The 24669-nt window shown below is 45.3% G+C and overlaps 2 protein-coding genes across 4 annotated transcripts in view; both read left to right on the top strand.

Moving 5' to 3' along the window:
• The window catches only part of LOC110514580 (rho GTPase-activating protein SYDE1), a 56357-nt gene extending 40312 nt beyond the window's left edge, over nt 1–16045 (top strand). The window contains exons 8-10 of the mRNA XM_036960831.1: nt 7064–7266; nt 12551–12833; nt 15550–16045. Of these exons, the coding sequence (XP_036816726.1) occupies nt 7064–7266; nt 12551–12833; nt 15550–16022 (959 nt within the window). The 3' untranslated portion in view covers nt 16023–16045. The remainder of the gene's footprint in view (nt 1–7063; nt 7267–12550; nt 12834–15549) is intronic.
• A 6981-nt stretch (nt 16046–23026) lies between these two features.
• LOC110510910 (alpha-actinin-2) overlaps nt 23027–24669 on the top strand; it is an 84208-nt gene continuing 82565 nt past the window's right edge. For all 3 annotated transcript variants that reach the window (XM_036960753.1, XM_036960754.1, XM_036960755.1), the window contains exon 1: nt 23027–23545. In XM_036960753.1, the coding sequence (XP_036816648.1) occupies nt 23255–23545 (291 nt within the window). In that variant the 5' untranslated portion in view covers nt 23027–23254. The remainder of the gene's footprint in view (nt 23546–24669) is intronic.

Raw genomic sequence — 24669 nt, forward strand, 5'->3', positions numbered from 1 at the left:
TCCCCCTACACCAGTCTCTATCCTGACATCAACGTCATCACAGGTCAGTCCCCTGTCCCCCTACACCAGTCTCTATCCTGACATCAACGTCATCACAGGTCAGTCCCCTGTCCCCCTACACCAGTCTCTATCCTGACATCAACGTCATCACAGGTCAGTCCCCTGTCCCCCTACACCAGTCTCTATCCTGACATCAACGTCATCACAGGTCAGTCCCCTGTCCCCCTACACCAGTCTCTATCCTGACATCAACGTCATCACAGGTCAGTCCCCTGTCCCCCTACACCAGTCTCTATCCTGACATCAACGTCATCACAGGTCAGTCCCCTGTCCCCCTACACCAGTCTCTATCCTGACATCAACGTCATCACAGGTCAGTCCCCTGTCCCCCTACACCAGTCTCTATCCTGACATCAACGTCATCACAGGTCAGTCCCCTGTCCCCAGTCTCTATCCTGACCTCAACGTCATCACAGGTCAGTCCCCTGTCCCCCTACACCAGTCTCTATCCTGACATCAACGTCATCACAGGTCAGTCCCCTGTCCCCCTACACCAGTCTCTATCAGCATCAACGTCATCACAGGTCAGTCCCCTGTCCCCCTACACCAGTCTCTATCAGCATCAACGTCATCACAGGTCAGTCCCCTGTCCCCCTACACCAGTCTCTATCCTGACATCAACGTCATCACAGGTCAGTCCCCTGTCCCCCTACACCAGTCTCTATCAGCATCAACGTCATCACAGGTCAGTCCCCTGTCCCCCTACATCAGTCTCTATCCTGACATCAACGTCATCACAGGTCAGTCCCCTATCCCCCTACACCAGTCTCTATCCTGACATCAACGTCATCACAGGTCAGTCCCCTGTCCCCCTACACCAGTCTCTATCCTGACATCAACGTCATCACAGGTCAGTCCCCTGTCCCCAGTCTCTATCCTGACCTCAACGTCATCACAGGTCAGTCCCCTGTCCCCCTACACCAGTCTCTATCAGCATCAACGTCATCACAGGTCAGTCCCCTGTCCCCCTACACCAGTCTCTATCCTGACATCAACGCCATCACAGGTCAGTCCCCTGTCCCCCTACACCAGTCTCTATCCTGACATCAACGTCATCACAGGTCAGTCCCCTATCCCCCTACACCAGTCTCTATCCTGACATCAACGTCATCACAGGTCAGTCCCCTATCCCCCTACACCAGTCTCTATCCTGACATCAACGTCATCACAGGTCAGTCCCCTGTCCCCCTACACCAGTCTCTATCCTGACCTCAACGTCATCACAGGTCAGTCCCCTGTCCCCCTACACCAGTCTCTATCAGCATCAACGTCATCACAGGTCAGTCCCCTGTCCCCCTACACCAGTCTCTATCCTGACATCAACGCCATCACAGGTCAGTCCCCTGTCCCCCTACACCAGTCTCTATCCTGACATCAACGTCATCACAGGTCAGTCCCCTATCCCCCTACACCAGTCTCTATCCTGACATCAACGTCATCACAGGTCAGTCCCCTATCCCCCTTCACCAGTCTCTATCCTGACATCAACGTCATCACAGGTCAGTCCCCTGTCCCCCTACACCAGTCTCTATCCTGACCTCAACGTCATCACAGGTCAGTCCCCTGTCCCCCTACACCAGTCTCTATCAGCATCAACGTCATCACAGGTCAGTCCCCTGTCCCCCTACACCAGTCTCTATCCTGACATCAACGTCATCACAGGTCAGTCCCCTGTCCCCCTACACCAGTCTCTATCAGCATCAACGTCATCACAGGTCAGTCCCCTGTCCCCCTACACCAGTCTCTATCAGCATCAAAGTCATCACAGTTCAGTCCCCTATCCCCCTACACCAGTCTCTATCCTTACATCAACGTCATCACAGGTCAGTCCTTTGTCCCCCTACACCAGTCTCTATCAGCATCAACGTCATCACAGGTCAGTCCCCTGTCCCCCTACACCAGTCTCTATCAGCATCAACGTCATCACAGGTCAGTCCCCTGTCCCCCTACACCAGTCTCTATCCTGACATCAACGTCATCACAGGTCAGTCCCCTGTCCCCCTACACCAGTCTCTATCCTGACATCAACGTCATCACAGTTCAGTCCCCTATCCCCCTACACCAGTCTCTATCCTTACATCAACGTCATCACAGGTCAGTCCTTTGTCCCCCTACACCAGTCTCTATCAGCATCAACGTCATCACAGGTCAGTCCCCTGTCCCCCTACACCAGTCTCTATCAGCATCAACGTCATCACAGGTCAGTCCCCTGTCCCCCTACACCAGTCTCTATCCTGACATCAACGTCATCACAGGTCAGTCCCCTGTCCCCCTACACCAGTCTCTATCCTGACATCAACGTCATCACAGTTCAGTCCCCTATCCCCCTACACCAGTCTCTATCCTTACATCAACGTCATCACAGGTCAGTCCTTTGTCCCCCTACACCAGTCTCTATCAGCATCAACGTCATCACAGGTCAGTCCCCTGTCCCCCTACACCAGTCTCTATCAGCATCAACGTCATCACAGGTCAGTCCCCTGTCCCCCTACACCAGTCTCTATCCTGACATCAACGTCATCACAGGTCAGTCCCCTGTCCCCCTACACCAGTCTCTATCAGCAATATGGAACCTGCATTGTTTTCGCTTGTTTTTTGTGTGTTTAATAGGGTAAATAAAAATACAATTGTATTTGTCACAATGCTTGGTAATCAACAGTGATTTTGTACACCGAGGAACTTGAAGCTCTCGACCCTCTCCAGCCCCCTCAATGTGAATTTGTGTGTGTTCGGCCCTCCGTTCCCTATGGTCCACAATCAGCTCCTTTGTCTTGCTGACGCACCCCCTGAGGGGCCTCCATGTCAGTGTGGCGGATGTGTTGTTACCTTCCCTCACCACCTGGGGGCAGCCCGTCAGGATGTCCAGGATCCAGTTGCAGAGGGAGGTGTTCAGTCACAGGGTTCTTAGCTTAGTGATGAGCTTGGAGGGCACTATGATGTTGAACGCTGAGCTGTCGTCAATGAAAAGCATTCTCACATAGGTGTTCCTTTTGTCCAGGTGGGAAAGGGCAGTGTGGAGTGCAATAGAGATTGCGTCATCTGTGGATCTGTTTGGGCGGTATGCAAATTGGAGTGGGTCTAGGGTTTCTGGGATGATGGTGAGCCATGACCAGCCTTTCAAAGCACTTCATGGCTACAGTGTGCTAAGGATAGTCATTTAGACAGGTTACCTTAGTGTTCTTGGGCACAGGGACTATGGTGGTCTGCTTGAAACATGTAGGTATTACAGACTGGGTCAGGGAGAGGTTGAACATTTCAGTGAAGACACTTGCGACTGGTCAGCTCATGCTCTGAATACGCATTTTCTTAATCCGTCTGGCCCTGCGGCCTTGTGAATGTTAACGGGTTTAAAGGTCTTATATACACATCGGCTACGGAGAGCGTAATCACACAGTCTTCTGGAACAGCTGGTGCTCTCTCGCATGGTTCAGTGTTGCTTTCCTCGAAGAAAGTTTAGAAGGCATTTAGCTCGTCTGGTATGCTCGTGTCACTGGGGAGCTCGCTGCCAGGGTTCCCTTTGTAATCCGTGATAGTTTGCAGAGCGTTAGTGTAGTAGGATTCGATCTGTATTGACGCTTTACCTGTGTTGGATTATGGGTTAAACCTGGAACATCTTATAGACATGATACATAAGGAGATTATAGTATCTGAGGGGACTGGTTTTTACACCAGAAATTAATGGATGGCATCTGTAGAAGCCAGATGTCTTTACACTACATCTTCCGGTCTAACCATAATACAGTTGAAGCCGGAAGTCGGAAGATGTTAAAAAAAAATACTGAAATGTCACATTTACATAAGTATTCAGACCCTTTACTCAATACTCTGTTGAAGCACCTTTGGCAGCGATTACAGCCTCGAGTCTTCTTTGGTATGACGCTACAAGCTTGGCACACCTGTATTTGGGGAGCTTCTCCCATTCTCCTCTGCATATCCTCTCTTGCTCTGTCAGGTTGGATGGGGAACATCACTGCACAGCTATTTTCAGGTCTCTCCAGAGATGTTTGTTTGGGTTCAGGTCTGGGCTCTGGCTGGGCCACTCAAGGACATTCAGAGACTTGTCCCGAAGCCACTCCTGCGTTGTCTTGGCTGTGTGCTTATAGGTCATTGTCCTGTTGGAAGGTGAACCTTCACCCCAGTCTGAGGTTCTGAGTGCTCTGGAGCAGGTTTTCATCAAGGATCTCTCTGTACTTTGCTCCGTTCATCTTTCCCTTGATCCTGACTAGTCTCCCAGTCCCTGCCACTAAGCTGCCACCACCATGCTTCACCGTAGGGATGGTGCCAGGTTTCCTCCAGACGTGACGCTTGGCATTCAGGCCAAAGAGTTCAATCTTGGTTTCATCAGACCAGGGAATCTTGTTTCTCATGGTCTGTGAAATCTTTCGATGCCTTTTGGTATTGAGTAGTTCATATTTTTTTAGGACTTCCTGGGGTTCACACAAAACATGAAACAGAACGTTAATGAGACAAGAACAGCTCCAGGACAGAACCACGTATATATATATTTTTTTAATATATAGACAGGTCTGTGCATTTCCAAATAATGTCCAATCAAATTAATTTACTACAGATGGACTCCAATCAAGTTGTAGAAACATCTCAAGGATGATCAACGGAAACAGGATGCACCTGAGCTCAATTTAGAGTCTCATAGCAAAGGGTCTGAATACTTACAGTGCCTTGCGAAAGTATTCGGCCCCCTTGAACTTTGCGACCTTTTGCCATATTTCAGGCTTCAAACATAAAGATATAAAACTGTATTTTTTTGTGAAGAATCAACAACAAGTGGGACACAATCATGAAGTGGAACGACATTTATTGGATATTTCAAACTTTTTTAACAAATCAAAAACTGAAAAATTGGGCGTGCAAAATTATTCAGCCCCTTTACTTTCAGTGCAGCAAACTCTCTCCAGAAGTTCAGTGAGGATCTCTGAATGATCCAATGTTGACCTAAATGACTAATGATGATAAATACAATCCACCTGTGTGTAATCAAGTCTCCGTATAAATGCACCTGCACTGTGATAGTCTCAGAGGTCCGTTAAAAGCGCAGAGAGCATCATGAAGAACAAGGAACACACCAGGCAGGTCCGAGATACTGTTGTGAAGAAGTTTAAAGCCGGATTTGGATACAAAAAGATTTCCCAAACTTTAAACATCCCAAGGAGCACTGTGCAAGCGATAATATTGAAATGGAAGGAGTACGAGACCACTGCAAATCTACCAAGACCTGGCCGTCCCTCTAAACTTTCAGCTCATACAAGGAGAAGACTGATCAGAGATGCAGCCAAGAGGCCCATGATCACTCTGGATGAACTGCAGAGATCTACAGCTGAGGTGGGAGACTCTGTCCATAGGACAACAATTAGTCGTATATTGCACAAATCTGGCCTTTATGGAAGAAGGTGGCAAGAAGAAAGCCATTTCTTAAAGATATCCATAAAAAGTGTAGTTTAAACTTTGCCACAAGCCACCTGGGAGACGCACCAAACATGTGGAAGAAGGTGCTCTGGTCAGATGAAACCAAAATTGAACTTTTTGGCAACAATGCAAAACGTTATGTTTGGCGTAAAAGCAACACAGCTCATCACCCTGAACACACCATCCCCACTGTCAAACATGGTGGTGGCAGCATCATGGTTTGGGCCTGCTTTTCTTCAGCAGGGACAGGGAAGATGGTTAAAATTGATGGGAAGATGGATGGAGCCAAATACAGGACCATTCTGAAAGAAAACCTGATGGAGTCTGCAAAAGACCTGAGACTGGGACGGAGATTTGTCTTCCAACAAGACAATGATCCAAAACATAAAGCAAAATCTACAATGGAATGGTTCAAAAATAAACATATCCAGGTGTTAGAATGGCCAAGTCAAAGTCCAGACCTGAATCCAATCGAGAATCTGTGGAAAGAACTGAAAACTGCTGTTCACAAATGCTCTCCATCCAACCTCACTGAGCTCGAGCTGTTTTGCAAGGAGGAATGGGAAAAAATGTCAGTCTCTCGATGTGCAAAACTGATAGAGACATACCCCAAGCGACTTACAGCTGTAATCGCAGCAAAAGGTGACGCTACAAAGTATTAACTTAAGGGGGCTGAATAATTTTGCACGCCCAATTTTTCAGTTTTTGATTTGTTAAAAAAGTTTGAAATATCCAATAAATGTCGTTCCACTTCATGATTATGTCCCACTTGTTGTTGATTCTTCACAAAAAAATACAGTTTTATATCTTTATGTTTGAAGCCTGAAATGTGGCAAAAGGTCACAAAGTTCAAGGGGGCCGAATACTTTCGCAAGGCACTGTATGTAAATAAGGAATTTGTTTTTATTAATGCATTTGCAAAAAAAAACAAAAAAACTGTTTGTGTATATTGATGAGGAACACAAACAATTTAACCCATATTAGAATAAGGTAACATTATACATTATATAATAATGTAATAATTATTAGAATAATGTAACAAAACGTGGAAAAAGTCAAAGGGGTCTGAATACTTTTTGTGACCCCGAAGTGATCTGTTCTTGCCATTTGTAGTCTATGACACGTCGTATTTACATAATGTACGGATCATTTTACACAAAGTAGTTTTGGATGTAGTGAACTACTTGTTCAAAGGTCAAATGTAGTCTCAGTGAATTGTATTTTTTCTTAAAGGGGTAGCTTGTGTGTAGCGTAGCTTCTTCCAGTGTGAAGTTATTTGGTAGGTTGGTAAACTCCATTTCCAGAGTAGCTTCCCCCGACACTGCTCATACCAACTTATAAAACATACCTGCCTTAGATGAAGCCTTATCAATATATTTGACCAAATGAAACTGATCCTAGTAAAGGGAAGCAGTAGGAGGGTTTGGGGTTTGGTCGTAGTTAAACCTTAGATGAAGCCTTATCAATATATTTGACCAAATGAAACTGATCCTAGTAAAAGGAAGCAGGAGGAGGGTTTGGGGTTTGGACGTAGTTAAACCTTTTGTTTTCATTCCTTCCTTGTGATGTTTGTGTTCAGGCATTCTGAAGGACTACCTACGTGAGCTGCCGTCCTCCCTTATCACCAGGACCTTGTACGAGGTGGTTTTGGAGGCCATGTCTCTGAGACCTCCTCCTTCTCGCTCTTCCCCTGGAACCTCCTCTCCTGGCAGGAGCGAGGGAGACGTACAGCGCTCTCAGAGCACCGTGGCCCTACTGCAATGTCTGCCTGAACCAGAGAGGGTGGGTACATGTCTCTCTCTCTGTCTGTCTCTCTGTCTCTTTTTCTGCATCTCTCTGCCTGAACCAGAGAGGGTGGGTACATGTCTCTCTCAGTATCTCTCTCTGTTTGTCTCTGGGTCTCTCTCTGTCTGTCTCTCTCTGTGTCTCTCTCTGTATCTCTCTGCCTGAACCAGAGAGGGTGGGTACATGTCTCTCTCCGTCTGTCTCTCTGTCTCTCTTTCAGCATCTCTCTGCCTGAACCAGAGAGGGTGGGTACATGTCTCTCTCCGTCTGTCTCTCTGTCTCTCTTTCAGCATCTCTCTGCCTGAACCAGAGAGGGTGGGTACATGTCTCTCTCTGTATCTCTATCTGTCTGTCTCTGGGTCTCTCTCTCTGTCTGTCTCTCTCTGTCTCTCTCTGTGTCTCTCTCTGTATCTCTTTGCCTGAACCAGAGAGGGTGGGTACATGTCTCTCTGTCTGTCAGTCTATCTCTCTCTGTGTCTCTCTCTGTCTGTCTCTCTGTCTGTCTCTCTGTCAGTCATTCTGTCTCTCTCTCTGTCTGTCTCTCTGTATCTCTCTGAAATTCCTTAAGTTTGGGTCCGTCACAGTGGTCAGGTATTCTGCCACTGTGTACTCTCTGTTTAGGGCCAAATAGCATTCTAGTTTGCTCTGTTTAATTAATTCTTTCCAATGTGTCAAGTAATTATCTTTTTGTTTTCTCATGATTTGGTTGAGTCTAATTGTGTTGCTGTCCTGGGGCTCTGTAGGGTGTGTTTGTGTTTGTGAACAGAGCCCCAGGACCAGCTTGCTTAGGGGACTCTTCTCCAGGTTCATCTCTCTGTAGGTGATGGCTTTGTTATGGGAGGTTTGGGAATCGCTTCCTTTTAGGTGGTTGTAGAATTTAACAGCTCTTTTCTGGATTTTGATAATTAGTGGGTATCGGCCTAATTCTGCTCTGCATGCATTATTTGGTGTTCTACGTTGTACACAGAGGATATTTTTTTCTGTATTCTGCATGCAGAATCTCAATTTGGTGTTTGTTCCATTTTGTGAAGTCTTGGTTGGTGAGCGGACCCCAGACCTCACAACCATAAAGGGCAATGGGCTCTATGACTGATTCAAGTATTTTCAGCCAGATCCTAGTTGGTAAGTTAAATTTTATGTTCCTTTTGATGGCATAGAAGGCCCTTCATGCCTTCTCTCAGATTGTTCACAGCTTTGTGGAAGTTACCTGTGGCGCTGATGTTTAGGCCGAGGTATGTATAGTTTATGTGCTCAAGGGCAACGGCGTCTAGATGGAATTTGTATTTGTGGTCCTGGCGACTGGACCTTTTTTGGAACACCATTATTTTGGTCTTACTGAGATTTACTGTCAGGGCCCTCCTTGGTTGGGGACAGAAGCACCAGATCATCAGCAAACAGTAGACGTTTGACTTCAGATCCTAGTAGGTTGAGGCCGGGTGCTGCAGACTGTTGTAGTGCCTTGCCAATATATATATTGAAGAGGGTGGGGCTTAAGCTGCATCCCTGTCTCACCCCCCAGCCCTGTGGAATGAAATGTGTGTGTGTTTTTTGCCAATTTTAACCACACACTTGTTGTTTGTGTACATGGATTTTATAATGTCGTATGTTTTTCCCCCAACACCACTTTCCATCCGTTTGTATAGCAGACCCTCATGCCAGATTGAGTCAAAATATTTTTTGAAATCAACAAAACATGAGAAGACTTTGCCTTTGTTTTGGTTTGTTTGTCAATTAGGGTGTGCAGGGTGAATACGTGGTCTGTTGTACGATAATTTGTGCAGGGTGAATATTTGACATTTGCTCAGTACATTGTTTTCACTGAGGAAATGTACGAGTCTGCTGTTAATGATAATGCAGAGGATTTTCCCAAAGTTGCTGTTGACGCATATCCCACGGTAGTTATTGGAGTCAAATTTGTCTCCACTTTTGTGGTTTGTGGTGATCAATCCTTGGTTCAGAGGGTTAGATAGGGTTATATAGGGTTAGGGAGGGTTCACAGAGGGTTAGATAGGGTTATATAGGGTTAGGGAGGGTTCACAGAGGGTTAGGTAGGGTTAGGTAGGGTTAGATAGGGTTAGGTAGGGTTAGGTAGGGTTAGGTAGGGTTAGATAGGGTTAGGTAGGGTTAGATAGGGTTAGGTAGGGTTAGGTAGGGTTATATAGGGTTAGGTAAGGTTAGATAGGGTTAGATAGGGTTAGGTGGGGTTAGATAGGGTTAGATAGGGTTAGGTAGGGTTAGATAGGGTTAGGTAGGGTTAGATAGGGTTAGGTAGGGTTAGGTAGGGTTATATAGGGTTAGGTAAGGTTAGATAGGGTTAGATAGGGTTAGGTGGGGTTAGATAGGGTTAGATAGGGTTGGGTGGGGTTAGATAGGGTTAGATAGGGTTAGATAGGGTTAGGTGGGGTTAGATAGGGTTAGATAGGGTTAGGTAGGGTTAGATAGGGTTAGATAGGGTTAGATAAGGTTAGATAGGGTTAGGTGGGGTTAGATAGGGTTAGATAGGGTTAGATAGGGTTAGATAAGGTTAGATAGGGTTAGATGGGGTTAGGTGGGGTTAGATAGGGTTAGATAGGGTTAGATAGGGTTAGGTGGGGTTAGATAGGGTTAGATAGGGTTAGATAAGGTTAGATAGGGTTAGATAGGGTTAGATAGGGTTAGATAGGGTTAGGTAGGGTTAGATAGGGTTAGATAGGGTTAGGTAGGGTTAGATAGGGTTAGATAGGGTTAGATAGGGTTAGATAGGGTTAGATAGGGTTAGGTAGGGTTAGATAGGGTTAGATAGGGTTAGGTAGGGTTAGGGAGGGTTCACAGAGGGTTAGATAGGGTTAGGTAGGGTTAGGTAGGGTTAGATAGGGTTAGGTAGGGTTAGATAGGGTTAGGTAGGGTTAGGTAGGGTTAGGTAGGGTTAGGTAGGGTTAGGGAGGGTTCACAGAGGGTTAGGTAGGGTTAGGTAAGGTTAGATAGGGTTAGGTAGGGTTAGGTAAGGTTAGATAGGGTTAGGGAGGGTTAGGTAGGGTTAGATAGGGTTAGGTAGGGTTAGGTAGGGTTAGATAGGGTTAGGTAGGGTTCACAGAGGGTTAGGTAGGGTTAGGTAGGGTTATATAGGGTTAGGTAGGGTTATATAGGGTTAGGTAGGGTTAGATAGGGTTAGGTAGGGTTAGATAGGGTTAGGTAGGGTTAGATAGGGTTAGGTAGGGTTAGATAGGGTTAGGTAGGGTTAGGTAAGGTTAGATATGGTTAGATAGGGTTAGGTAGGGTTAGATAGGGTTAGGTAGGGTTAGGTAAGGTTAGATATGGTTAGGTAGGGTTAGATAGGGTTATATAGGGTTAGGTAGGGTTATATAGGGTTAGGTAGGGTTATATAGGGTTAGGTAGGGTTAGGGAGGGTTCACAGAGGGTTAGGTAGGGTTAGGTAGGGTTAGGTAGGGTTATATAGGGTTAGGTAAGGTTAGATAGGGTTAGGTAGGGTTAGATAGGGTTAGGTAGGGTTAGATAGGGTTAGGTAGGGTTAGATAGGGTTAGATAGGGTTAGGTAGGGTTAGATAGGGTTAGGTAGGGTTAGATAGGGTTAGGTAGGGTTAGGTAAGGTTAGATAGGGTTAGGTAGGGTTAGATAGGGTTAGGTAGGGTTAGATAGGGTTAGGTAGGGTTAGATAGGGTTAGGTAGGGTTAGATAGGGTTAGGTAGGGTTAGGTAAGGTTAGATATGGTTAGGTAGGGTTAGATAGGGTTATATAGGGTTAGGTAGGGTTATATAGGGTTAGGTAGGGTTATATAGGGTTAGGTAGGGTTAGGGAGGGTTCACAGAGGGTTAGGTAGGGTTAGGTAGGGTTAGGTAGGGTTATATAGGGTTAGGTAAGGTTAGATAGGGTTAGGTAGGGTTAGATAGGGTTAGGTAGGGTTAGATAGGGTTAGGTAGGGTTAGATAGGGTTAGATAGGGTTAGGTAGGGTTAGATAGGGTTAGGTAGGGTTAGATAGGGTTAGGTAGGGTTAGGTAAGGTTAGATAGGGTTAGGTAGGGTTAGATAGGGTTAGGTAGGGTTAGATAGGGTTAGGTAGGGTTAGATAGGGTTATATAGGGTTAGGTAGGGTTAGATAGGGTTAGGTAGGGTTAGATAGGGTTAGGTAGGGTTAGATAGGGTTAGGTAGGGTTAGGTAAGGTTAGATAGGGTTAGGTAGGGTTAGATAGGGTTAGATAGGGTTAGGTAGGGTTAGATAGGGTTAGGTAGGGTTAGATAGGGTTAGGTAGGGTTAGATAGGGTTAGATAGGGTTAGGTAGGGTTAGGTAAGGTTAGATAGGGTTATATAGGGTTAGGGAGGGTTCACAGAGGGTTAGATAGGGTTAGGTAGGGTTAGGTAGGGTTAGGTAGGGTTAGGTAGGGTTATATAGGGTTAGGTAGGGTTAGGTAGGGTTTGGTATGGTTAGATAGGGTTAGATAGGCTTCACAGTGTGTTAGGTAGGGTTAGATAGGGTTAGATAGGCTTCACAGTTAGGTAGGGTTAGATAGGGTTAGGTAGGGTTTGGTATGGTTAGATAGGGTTAGGTAGGGTTAGATAGGGTTAGGTTGTCTGTTACTCTACTGTCTCCTCTCTAGACCATCCTATTATATCTGCCTCTCTCCTCTGTCTCCTCCCTCCTCCAGACAACCTTCTCCTGAACCTGTTGGTGTCCTACAGTCACTTTAACCCTCTTCCCTCTCTCCAGTCCTCCCTGTCTAACCCTCTTCTCTCTCTCCAGTCCTTCCCGTCTAACCCTCTTCTCTCTCTCTCCAGTCCTCCCTGTCTAATCCTCTTCTCTCTCTCTCCAGTCCTCCCTGTCTAATCCTCTTCTCTCTCCCCTCTCTCCAGTCCTCCCTGTCTAACCCTCTTCTCTCTGTCTCCAGTCCTCCCTGTCTAACCCTCTTCTCTCTCTCTCCAGTCCTCCCTGTCTAATCCTCTTCTCTCTCCCCTCTCTCCAGTCCTCCCTGTCTAACCCTCTTCTCTCTCTCTCCAGTCCTCCCTGTCTAACCCTCTTCTCTCTCTCTCCAGTCCTCCCTGTCTAACCCTCTTCTCTCTCTCTCCAGTCCTCCCTGTCTAACCCTCTTCTCTCTCTCTCCAGTCCTCCCTGTCTAACCCTCTTCTCTCTCTCTCCAGTCCTCCCTGTCTAACCCTCTTCTTTCTCTCTCCAGTCCTCCCTGTCTAATCCTCTTCTCTCTCCCCTCTCTCCAGTCCTCCCTGTCTAACCCTCTTCTCTCTCTCTCCAGTCCTCCCTGTCTAACCCTCTTTTCTCTCCCCTCTCCCCAGGCCACCCTCTCGCTGCTCCTGGACCATCTGAGCCTTGTTGCCTCCTACAGTGACTGTAACCGAATGAACTGTCAGAACCTGGCTGTGTGTTTCGGCCCGGTGCTCCTGACCCCCACCCAGGAGTCCTGGAGACCCACTGCACCAGGACAGGGCGGGCAGGGCGGGCGCGGGGGGAGCTGTGGAAGGGGCGGACGGAGTTTTGCCCACAGCGAGGAGATCGCCAGTGCTGTGGACTTCAAGAGACACATCGAGGCCTTGCATTACCTGTTGCAGCTCTGGCCCAGTAAGTGTCTGTTGGGACAAAGTGGGCCGACATTTCCAACGGTCCAAACTGATGGATATGACCTCACTACAACCAGAGAAATATCTTTGTCGTTTCAACCAGTCTTCCCGTTTCCTAGTGATACTGTACTATTCAGGGCATTCGGAAAGTATTCAGACCTCTTGACTTTTTCCACATGTTGTTACGTTACAGCCTTATTCTAAAATATATTACATCGTTTTTTTCCCTCATCAATCTACAAACAATACCCCATAATGACATCACAATACCCCATAATGACATCACAATACCCCATAATGACATCACAATACCCCATAATGACATCACAATACCCCATAATGACATCACAATACCCCATAATGACATCACAATACCCCATAATGACATCACAATACCCCATAATGACACCACAATACCCCATAATGACATCACAATACCCCATACTGACATCACAATACCCCATAATGACATCACAATACCCCATACTGACATCACAATACCCCATAATGACAAAGAAAGAATAGTAAAAAATAATAATAATAATTCAATATAAAAACTGAAATATCACATTTAAATAAGTATTCAGACCCTTTACTCACTACTTTGTTGAAACACCTTTGGCAGTGATTACAGCCTTGAGTCTTTTTGGGTATGACGCTACAAGCTTGGCACACCTGTATTTTGGGAGTTTCTCCCATTCTTCTCTGCAGATCCTCTCAACCTCTGTTAGGTTGGATGGGGGAGCGTCGCTGCACAGCTATTTTCAGGTCTCTCCAGAGATGCTCCAAGTGGGCTGTCATGTGCCTTTTACCGAGGAGTGGCTTCCGTCTGGCCACTCTACCACAAAGGCCTGATTGGTGGAGTGCTACAGAGATGGTTGTCCTTCTGGAAGGTTCTCCCATCTCCACAGAAGAACTCTGGAGCTCTGTCAGACTGACCATTGGGTTCTTGGTCACCTCTCTGGTCAAGGCCCTTCTCCCCCTATCCCTCCCTAAAGGCCCTTCAGTTTGGCGACTAAAGTCTTCATGGTTCCAAACTTCTTCCATTTAAAAATGATGGAGGCCACAGTGTTCTTGGGGACCTTCAATGCTGCAGAAATGTTTTGGTCCCCTTCCCCAGATCTGTGCCTCAACACAATCCTGTCTCAGAGCCCTAAGGACAATTCATTCGACTTCATGGCTTGGTTTTTGCTCTGACATGCACTGCCAACTGTGGGACCGTATATAGACAGGTGTGTGCCTTTCCAAATCATGTCCAATCAATTGAATTTACCACAGGTGGACTCCAATCAAGTTGTAGAAACATCTCAAGGATGATCAATGGAACCAGGATTCACCTGAGCTAAATTTTGAGTCTCATAGCAAAGGGTCTGAATACTTATGTAAATAAGGTATTTCAGTTTTTAATATTATATAAAATGTCTATACATCTGTTTTCCCTTTATGGGTTATTGTGATGTCATTATGGGTTATTGTGATGTCATTATGGAGTATTGTGATGTCATTATGGAGTATTATGAGGTCATTATGGAGTATTGTGATGTCATTATGGAGTATTGTGAGGTCATTATGGAGTATTGTGAGGTCATTATGGAGTATTGTGAGGTCATTATGGAGTATTGTGTGTAGATTGAGGATTATAAAAATATGTATTTTATCAATTTTAGGCTGTAACATAACAAAACATGGAAAAAGGTCCAGGGGTCTGAATACTTTCTGAATGCGCTGTATGGCCAAAGGTACCTGCTCGTCAAACATCTCATTCCAGAATCATGGGCATCAATATGGAGTTGGTCCCCCCCTTTGCTGCTATAACAGCCTCCACTCTTCTGGGAAGGCTTTCCACTAGATGTTGGAACATTGCTGCTATAACAGCCTCCACTCTTCTGGGAAGGCTTTCCACTAGATGTTGTAACATTGCTGCTATAACAGCCTCCACTCTTCTGGGAAGACTTTCCACTAGATGTTGGAACATTGCTGCTATAACAGCCTGCACTCTTCTGGGAAGGCGTTCCACTAGATGTTGGAACATTGCTGCTATAACAGCCTCCACTCTTCTGGGAAGGCTTTCCACTAGATGTTGGAACATTGCTGCGGGAATCAGTTTGGAACTCGGTAGTGAGTGTTGCAACCGAGGACAGATTATTTTTTACATGCTACACACTACAGCACTCGGGGGTCCCGTTCCACTTCGCTGCTGAGCCGTTGTTGCTCCTAAAGGTTTCTACTTCACAATAACAGCACTTACAGTTGACCAGGGCAGTTCTAGCAGGGCAGAAATTTGACCAACTGACTTAAAAATTTAAATGATGGAGATTGGTTGTCTATGGAGATTGCATGGCTGTGGGCTCGATTTTATACACCTGTCAGCAACGGGTGTGACTGAAACAACCAAATCCACTCATTTGAAGTCCACATACTTCTTGTATATATATATACAGTATATCACAAAAGTGAGTACACCCCTCACATTTTTGAAAATATTATCTTTTCATGTGACAACACTGAAGAAATGACACTTTGCTATAATGTAAAGTAGTGAGTGTACAGCTTGTATAACAGTGTGAATTTGCTGTCCCCTCAAAATAACTCAACACACAGCCATTAATGTCTAAACCGCTGGCAACAAAAGTGAGTACACCCCTAAGTGAAAATGTCTAGAACATTTCATCTCTGGGTTTTGAAACCTTTCCTCTCTTTCCTTCTTCACTCCTTAGTTCCTACAGACAGAGTGACAGACAACCCAGACTCTCCCACCCTCCTCCAGCCCTCCTCCAGTTCAGACATGCCTCCTTCCCCTCCCAGCCCCATGCCCCATAACCCCCTGCCTCGGCGCTGCCAGCGTGGCCTGTCACTGCCTCTACCGGGGGACGAAGTGGGCGTGGTGTCGCGACGTGGACGGGGCCGACTGGAGAGCCCGCCCTGTAACCGGTATGCTGGCGACTGGAGCGTGTGTGGGCGGGACTTCCTGTCCGGAGGCGATGCGGACTACGACGAGGTGGCAGGGAGCGACAGTGAGGAAGAGGAGGAAGAGAGGGAGGTGAAGAAGGTGGAGTGGACTCAGTACGTAGACGACTTAGTTCTGGACTTTGACGCCCCGTTTACCTGCAGACTGAGTCTCAAAGACTTTGATACGCTGATATCAGACCTGGAGAGAGAGCTGTCCAAACAGATAAACATCTGTCTCTGAGAGGGAGAGGGAGGAGAGGAGGAGTGGAGAGGAGGAGAGGAGGGAGGAGATGAGAGGAGAGAGGAGAGGAGAGAGCTGTCCAAACAGATTAACATCTGTCTCTGAGAGGGAGAGGGAGAGGGAGAGGGAGGAGAGGAGAGGAGGAGAGGGGAGGAGAGAGGAGAAGAGGAGGAGAGGAAGGGAGGAGGAGGGGAGAGGAGAAGAGGAAGGGAGGAGGAGGGGAGAGGAGGAGTGGAGAAGAGGAGAGAGGGGAAAGGAGAAGAGGAGAGGAGAGGAAGGGAGGAGGGGAGGGGAGAGGAGGAGTAGGGAGTAGAAGAGGAGAGGAGAGGAAGGGAGGAGGAGGGGAGAGGAGGAGAGGAAGGGAGGAGGAGGGGAGAGGAGGAGAGGAGTGGAGAAGAGGAGAGAGGGGAAAGGAGAAGAGGAGAGGAGAGGAAGGGAGGAGGGGAGGGGAGAGGAGGAGAGGAGAGGAGAAGAGGGGGGAGGGGAGAAGAGAAGAGGAGAGGGGGAGAGAGGAGAAGAGGAGAGAGGAGGGGAGGAGAGAGGAGAAGAGGAGGAGAGGAGGGGGGAGGGGAGAGGAGGAGAGGAAGGGAGGAGGGGAGGGGAGAGGAGGAGAGGAGAGGAGAAAAGGGGGAGGGGAGAAGAGGAGAGGAGAGAGGAGAGGAAGGGAGGATGAGAGAGACGGATAGTATTATTGAAGGTCAGGAAATTCTTTATTAGGAAATGACCAAAGAAAGACGACAAGCAATGTGGTATTTGCTTCAGTAATGTTGAAGTGTATTTAACTGTTCCAATGTGTTTAAAAAGCTTAATTTCTGGTGTTTCCTCATTCCGAATGCTGGTTCTTCTACAAACAAGTGACAACATTATCGTCTTTGATCACACAAGGACACCTTATTTGTAGAGACATGGACCAGTGAAGTTCTTGACAATTCATTGTTTGTAAAATCCTAGATTGTAATGCCATGTAAGGCTGCAACGCCTGTCAGACTCTGTTATGTTGTCAGTCATGTGTATTTATTTATTTCTCCCATAGAAGTCCATTTAAGGTCTATTTTTTAGAAGGATTTGTTGATGTAATTCCAATTATTTATTCTCTAAATTCCAGTGAAGGGTGAAGGAGAGATCTTTAATAATTTTGGATAAAAGAATGCATTGAAAATGTACAGTACCAGTCAAAAGTTTGGACACACCTACTCATTCCAGGGTTTTAGAACACCTACTCATTCCAGGGTTCTAGAACACCTACTCATTCCAGGGTTTTAGAACACCTACTCATTCAAGGGTTTTAGAACACCTACTCATTCAAGGGTTCTAGAACACCTACTCATTCCAGGGTTCTAGAACACCTACTCATTCAAGGGTTTTTCTTTATTTTTTACTATTTTCTACATTGTAGAATAACAGTGATGACATCACAACTATGAAATAACACATATGGAATCATGTAGTAACCAAAAAAGTGTTAAACAAATCAAACTATTTTTTATATTTGAGATTCTTCAAAGTTTGTACACTCTTGATGACAGCTTTGTAAACTCTTGGCATTCTCTCAACCAGCTTCACCTGGAATGCTTTTCCAACAGTCTTGAAGGAGTTCAAACATATGCTAATCACTTGTTGGCTGCTTTTCCTTCACTCTGCGGTCCAACTCATCCCAAACCATCTAAATTGGGTTGATGTCAGGTGATTGTGGAGGCCAGGTCATCTGATGCAGCTCTCCATCACTCTCCTTCTTGGTCAAATAGCCCTTACACAGACTGGGGATGTGTTGGGTCATTGTCCTGTTGAAAAACAAATTATAGTTCCACTCAGCGCAAACCTGATAGGATGGCGTATCGCTGCAGAATGCCTTGAATTCTAAACCAATTACAGACAGTGTCACCAGCAAAGCACCCCCACACCATCACACCACCTCCTCCTCCATGCTTCACGGTGGGAACCACACATGCATCCGTTCACCTACTCTGCGTTTCACAAACACGGTTGGAACCAAAAATCTCAAATTAGGACTCCAGACCAAAGGACAGACATCCAACGGTCCAATGTCGTGTTTCTTGGCTCAAGCAAGTCTCTTCTAAATAAAGAAAAACCCTTGAATGAGTAGGTGTTCTAGAACCCTTGAATGAATAGGTGTTCTAGAACCCTGGAATGAGTAGGTGTTCTAGAACCCTTGAATGAGTAGGTGTTCTAGAACCCTTGAATGAGTAGGTGTTCTAGAACCCTTGAATGAGTAGGTGTTCTAGAACCCTTGAATGAGTAGGTGTTCTAGAACCCTTGAATGAGTAGGTGTTCTAGAACCCTTGAATGAGTAGGTGTGTCTAAACTTTCGACCGGCACTGTATATTCAATTAAATTTGATGACATGTCAAAAAATATATCTTAGTTCAAGTATTAATATGTCTGTTAATCAGATTCCAGGTTGATCTTGAGACCTGATTGTGAATTAATGAACTGAGTTGGATTTAGACACGAGCACAAGCCTTTAAGCTGAATTACAAGACACACACACACCAACGACTCATAAAACAGTCTTTCAGCTGAATTACAAGACACCAACGACTCATAAAACTGCCTTTCAGCTGAATTACAAGACACCAACGACTCATAAAACTGCCTTTCAGCTGAATTACAACACACCAACGACTCATAAAACTGTCTTTCAGCTGAATTACAAGACACCAACGACTCATAAAACTGTCTTTCAGCTGAATTACAAGACACCAACGACTCATAAAACTGTCTTTCAGCTGAATTACAACACACCAACGACTCATAAAACTGTCTTTCAGCTGAATTACAAGACACCAACGACTCATAAAACTGCCTTTCAGCTGAATTACAAGACACCAACGACTCATAAAACTGTCTTTCAGCTGAATTACAAGACACCAACGACTCATAAAACTGCCTTTCAGCTGAATTACAAGACACCAACGACTCATAAAACTGTCTTTCAGCTGAATTACAAGACACCAACGACTCATAAAACTGTCTTTCAGCTGAATTACAACACACCAACGACTCATAAAACTGTCTTTCAGCTGAATTACAAGACACCAACGACTCATAAAACTGCCTTTCAGCTGAATTACAAGACACCAACGACTCATAAAACTGTCTTTCAGCTGAATTACAAGACACCAACGACTCATAAAACTGTCTTTCAGCTGAATTACAAGACACCAACGACTCATAAAACTGTCTTTCAGCTGAATTACAAGACACCAACGACTCATAAAACTGCCTTTCAGCTGAATTACAAGACACCAACGACTCATAAAACTGCCTTTCAGCTGAATTACAACACACCAACAACTCATAAACCTGCCTTTCAGCTGAATTACAAGACACCAACGACTCATAAAACTGTCTTTCCGCTGAATTACAAGACACCAACGACTCATAAAACTGTCTTTCAGCTGAATTACAAGACACCAACGACTCATAAAACTGCCTTTCAGCTGAATTACAAGACACCAACGACTCATAAAACTGTCTTTCAGCTGAATTACAAGACACCAACGACTCATAAAACTGCCTTTCAGCTGAATTACAAGACACCAACGACTCATAAAACTGTCTTTCAGCTGAATTACAAGACACCAACGACTCATAAAACTGCCTTTCAGCTGAATTACAAGACACCAACGACTCATAAAACTGCCTTTCAGCTGAATTACAAGACACCAACGACTCATTACAAACTGTCTTTCAGCTGAATTACAAGACACCAACGACTCATAAAACTGTCTTTCAGCTGAATTACAAGACACCAACGACTCATAAAACTGCCTTTCAGCTGAATTACAAGACACCAACGACTCATAAAACTGTCTTTCAGCTGAATTACAAGACACACACACCAACGACTCATAAAACTGTCTTTCAGCTGAATTACAAGACACCAACGACTCATTACAAACTGTCTTTCAGCTGAATTACAAGACACCAACGACTCATAAAACTGTCTTTCAGCTGAATTACAAGACACCAACGACTCATAAAACTGCCTTTCAGCTGAATTACAAGACACCAACGACTCATAAAACTGTCTTGCACTTCTGTACTAAGTACCAATATCGTAACACTTGTATTATTTTGTAATAACGTGTTATGTTCTGTATTATTTTGTAATAATTTGCTGGTTACTCTGCTATGCATCGTTGCTGTAAACAGCCATGTTATTGTGATATGTCTGCGTCGGTACAATCATATTTTTTATAAGTTGTAATTTTATTGAAGCCACGGAAGGAATGCAACAGCCATATTACAGAGGAAGTTGGCTCCCCAAAAAAATGTTTTACAACTTCCTGTTTTGTTTTTAGTATTTGTGCTGTTTATTGTATAAACAGTAATACATGGTATTGCACATCTACAATGAGCACTTACATGTTGTTGATGTCCTATGCATATCGTAACCCATGTGTTAAAACACACTATTCTTGTTACAACCGGGCAGTATCGTATGTCATACAGTGTTATCAAACCAAAAACCAATAAAGCACAGTGTTATAGTTACGGATGAGTTTGAAGCTGGTCTTCTTCCCGTCCACAGGAGGAACTTGTTCTGGGCGAGGAGTTTTCCGTAGCAGCTTTTACATGACCACATCAGCCTCTACAGTATCTCTTTCTCATAGAGGCCTAGTAGTAGTGGATCCATCCACTAGGAGTTGTTTTATCATCATGGGGACCTGCTGCCCTCTGTAGTGGATCCATCCACTAGGAGTTGTTGTATCATCATGGGGAACTGCTGCCCTCTGTAGTGGATCTGTAGTGGATCCATCCACTAGGAGTTGTTTATCATCATGGGGAACTGCTAAGAGGAGCTGTTCTAGTCTATCTTTTCCTTGGACTCTAAGAGGAGCTATTCTAGTCTATATTTTCCTTGGACTCTAAGAGGAGCGTTGTTTAACAGGCCAGCAGAGCGCAGGTGTATAATACACAGGAAACAGAGGCTGTACGTTAGAGGCTGATGCATAACACATCATTCATTCAATAAATATAAGGCTAATACTGCATTTAATTTATTTCCTGAAAGAGGTAGGCTAGGACAACTATATATACGCCTCCTAATATCGAACGGCACCCACTTTTGCCCTTAGAACAGCCTCAAATCGTGGGGGCATCGGGGCATAGACTCTACAAGGTGTGGAAAGCGTTCCACAGAGATGCTGGGCCCATGTTGACTGTACAAGGTGTGGAAAGCGTTCCACAGAGATGCTGGGCCCATGTTGACTCTACAAGGTGTGGAAAGCGTTCCACAGAGATGCTGGGCCCATGTTGACTCTACAAGGTGTGGAAAGCGTTCCACAGAGATGCTGGGCCCATGTTGACTCCAGGGATTCCCACAGTTGTGTCAAGATGGATGGTCAACTTTGAATGCAGCCATCTACTGTAATCAAACGTCAAGCTGTAACACAACGTAACGGGGAATACTTCCTGAAGGCATAAAGGTTTAAAGGTCATCGGTCCCATGTCCATCGGTTCTTATTGCCCTGGTGTGGGCAATACTTTATCAATAACTCATATCACTTAACTAAATGCCTTAGCTTTTCTCAAACTAAGTTAAGAGATTTTCCATGGGACTACGTACCGTGCTAATTCTGTGTAATTCATGGTTCATGAGAAGAGCGTTTTTCAAAGCTTTTCCATAAATTTCCAAGATCCTGACGGGCTTTATGGGCCTTTGATGCACATTTGTTCACCATGAAGGAAGAACCTACGTGCCAAAGTTTCAAGTCTCTAGGTCAAACAGGATGGCGAATATGAGGGTTTAAGCGAGACTGCTTCTAACAGCGTCACCTTTAGGTCAATCGGTGCTATTATTTTTGACCAAGTTACTAATGGGCTACTCAAGGACATTCAGAGACTTGTCCCGAAGCCACTCCTGCGTTGTCTTGGCTGTGTGCTTAGGGTCGTTGTCCTGTTGTAAGGTGAACCTTCACCCCAGTCTGAGGTCCTGAGAGTTCTGGAGCAGGTTTTCATCAAGGATCTCTCTGTACTTTGCTCCGTTTCATCTTTCCCTCGATCCTGACTAGTCTCCCAGTCCCTGCTGCTGAAAAACATCCCCACAGCATGATGCTGCCACCACCATGCTTCACCGTAGGGATGGTGCCAGGTTTCCTCCAGACGTGACGCTTTGCTTTCAGGCCAAAGAGTTCAATCTTGGTTTCATCAGACCAGAGAATCTTGTTTCTCATGGTCTGAGAGTCTTTAGGTGCCTTTTAGCAAACTCCAAGATGGACAACACCATATGAGGAGTGGCTTCCGTCTGGCCACTCTACCATAAAGGCCTAATTGGTGGAAGGTTCTGTGTTCGCTTTGTCATTATAGGGTATTGTGATGTCATTATGGGGTATTGTGATGTCATTATGGGATATTGTGATGTCATTATGGGGTATTGTGATGTCATTATGGGGTATTGTGATGTCATTATGGGGTATTGTGATGTCATTATGGGGTATTGTGATGTCATTATGGGGTATTGTGTGTAGATTGCTGAGGATATTGTTTTACGTAATCCATTTTAGAATAAGGCTGTAACGTTCCAAAATGTGGGAAGAGTCAGCGGGGTCTGAATACTTTCCCGAAGGCACTGGATTCAACTCCATGGTCTCAGGAAGACAGTCAACACTAGGTGTAACCAGTAATAGACTCTCATTCTGAATGATCACACAACGGATGACAATTTCTTATTGGTCACTGTGACACACGACACCCAACTATAACTAGTAGGTACATTCTCTGCCTGGACAACTGCTGCAGGGCAGTCCAAGGACAACAAGGGACAGACAGACAGTCAGAGAGAGAGAGAGAGAGAGAGAAAGAGAGAGAAGAGAGAGAGAGAGAGAGAGAGAGAGAGAGAAGAGAGAGAGAGACAGAGAGAGAGAGAGAGACAGAGAGAGAGACGGACACAGAGAGAGAGAGACAGAGAGAGAGAGAGAGACAGACACAGAGAGAGAGAGACAGAGAGAGAGAGAGAGAGAGAGAGACAGACACAGAGAGAGAGAGAGAGAGATAGAGAGAGACAGACACAGAGAGAGAGAGAGAGAGAGAGGGAGGACACTGACTGACTGATCAGCTTTCTGACTCCAACCCCCCCAACACATCTTCTGATCAAGCTGCAGCAGTGACTTCAGGAGAAGAAACTCACACAAAAGGTTTTTTGTTGTTGTCTTGTCTCCTGTTCACCACCTGTTGTCCTGTAGTCAGGTGTGTTGTTCTAAAGCTTCATGATGCAGAAGATGCAGAGCCAGATGATGCAGAACCAGACGATGCAGACCCAGACGATGCAGAACCAGACGATGCAGAACCAGACGATGCAGAACCAGACGATGCAGAGCCAGATGATGCAGACATCTGTAGACTATAATAATGGATACACGATGCAGACATCAGTAGACTATAATAATGGATACACGATGCAGATGCAGGAACAGCAGAATAATGACTACACCATCCAGGATGATGAGTGGGACAGAGACCTGCTCCTGGACCCCGCCTGGGAGAAACAGCAGAGAAAGGTTAGAAACTTCATTACTCGTCTTGTCTGTTCATTCATATGTCCACATTGTGTAAATGTTTTACTGTCGTCAAGTGAGGCAGAGGAAGAGGAAGTCACTGAATGTCAAAACACAGCAGTAGTAGAAGGGCTGATCAACTCTACTACTGACCATGTTATGAATATTTACTCAGAGAGGGCAGAGGGCAGAGGTCAGAGGAAGTCACTGAATGTCAAAACACAGCAGTAGTAGAAGGGCTGATAAACTCTCCTATTTACCATGTTATGAATATTTACTCATAATTAATATTTAAGATATTGCACTTAAAAAAATAAAAAATAAAACTTTTTAATTCTAGGCCTACGAAGTGAGGGCAGAGGGCAGAGGGCAGAGGGCAGAGGTCAGAGGAAGTATTTCCTGACAGTCAAATGATTCAAAACAAGAACACATCCTAATGGGAAGTTTAGTTTTTTTTTTACATGACAGCACTATTAAAAGGCACATAAAATACTGATCACTTTACTTAGAAAAACAACACCAAGTACAGTGGGAGAGACACTATGTGGGCAACGCACCAGGCAGGCATGACAGCCAAGACAACAATACCTCCCAGGCAGTCAGGCAGCATAGCAATGACCTGTGCTGCCATTCCTTTCGATGCGTGTGTTTTATGAGAACTGCCGACAGATGTCTGGTAACACAGAATGTCCTCTAGGCCCGAAGCGGGAACAGAATGGATGCCATAGGCTAATTATAACTAAGGACGTATTAAGGGGTTATACAGAGTTGGCTCAGACGATGTCCTTGGTCCTCGGTTGGCACGGGATGACTGTGTCTGTATTGATCAATACTAATTTGTTTTTGTTTTTTACAACATAAACCAAGTTCATGTATTTACATAATGAAATGGACTTTGTCCACTTCGTCTGCTCTAGAATTCATACCCAGACCAGGTAGCTAATAATCTGTCACTGACCTGTCAAGATATCAGGGGCAACCTACTGTTACCCCTCAATATAGAACCATGCATTAATGAGTCTCTCTACAGACGGGTTGCCTCCCACCATGTATCACTGTTCCTGGTGCTGTTGCCCTGAGGCTGGAACTACTGAGACATAAATGCATTAATAGACTATCTCATTAAA

The sequence above is a fragment of the Oncorhynchus mykiss genome, chromosome 23 (genome assembly GCF_013265735.2).
Source record: "Oncorhynchus mykiss isolate Arlee chromosome 23, USDA_OmykA_1.1, whole genome shotgun sequence".
Classification (NCBI taxonomy): Eukaryota; Metazoa; Chordata; class Actinopteri; order Salmoniformes; family Salmonidae; genus Oncorhynchus; species Oncorhynchus mykiss.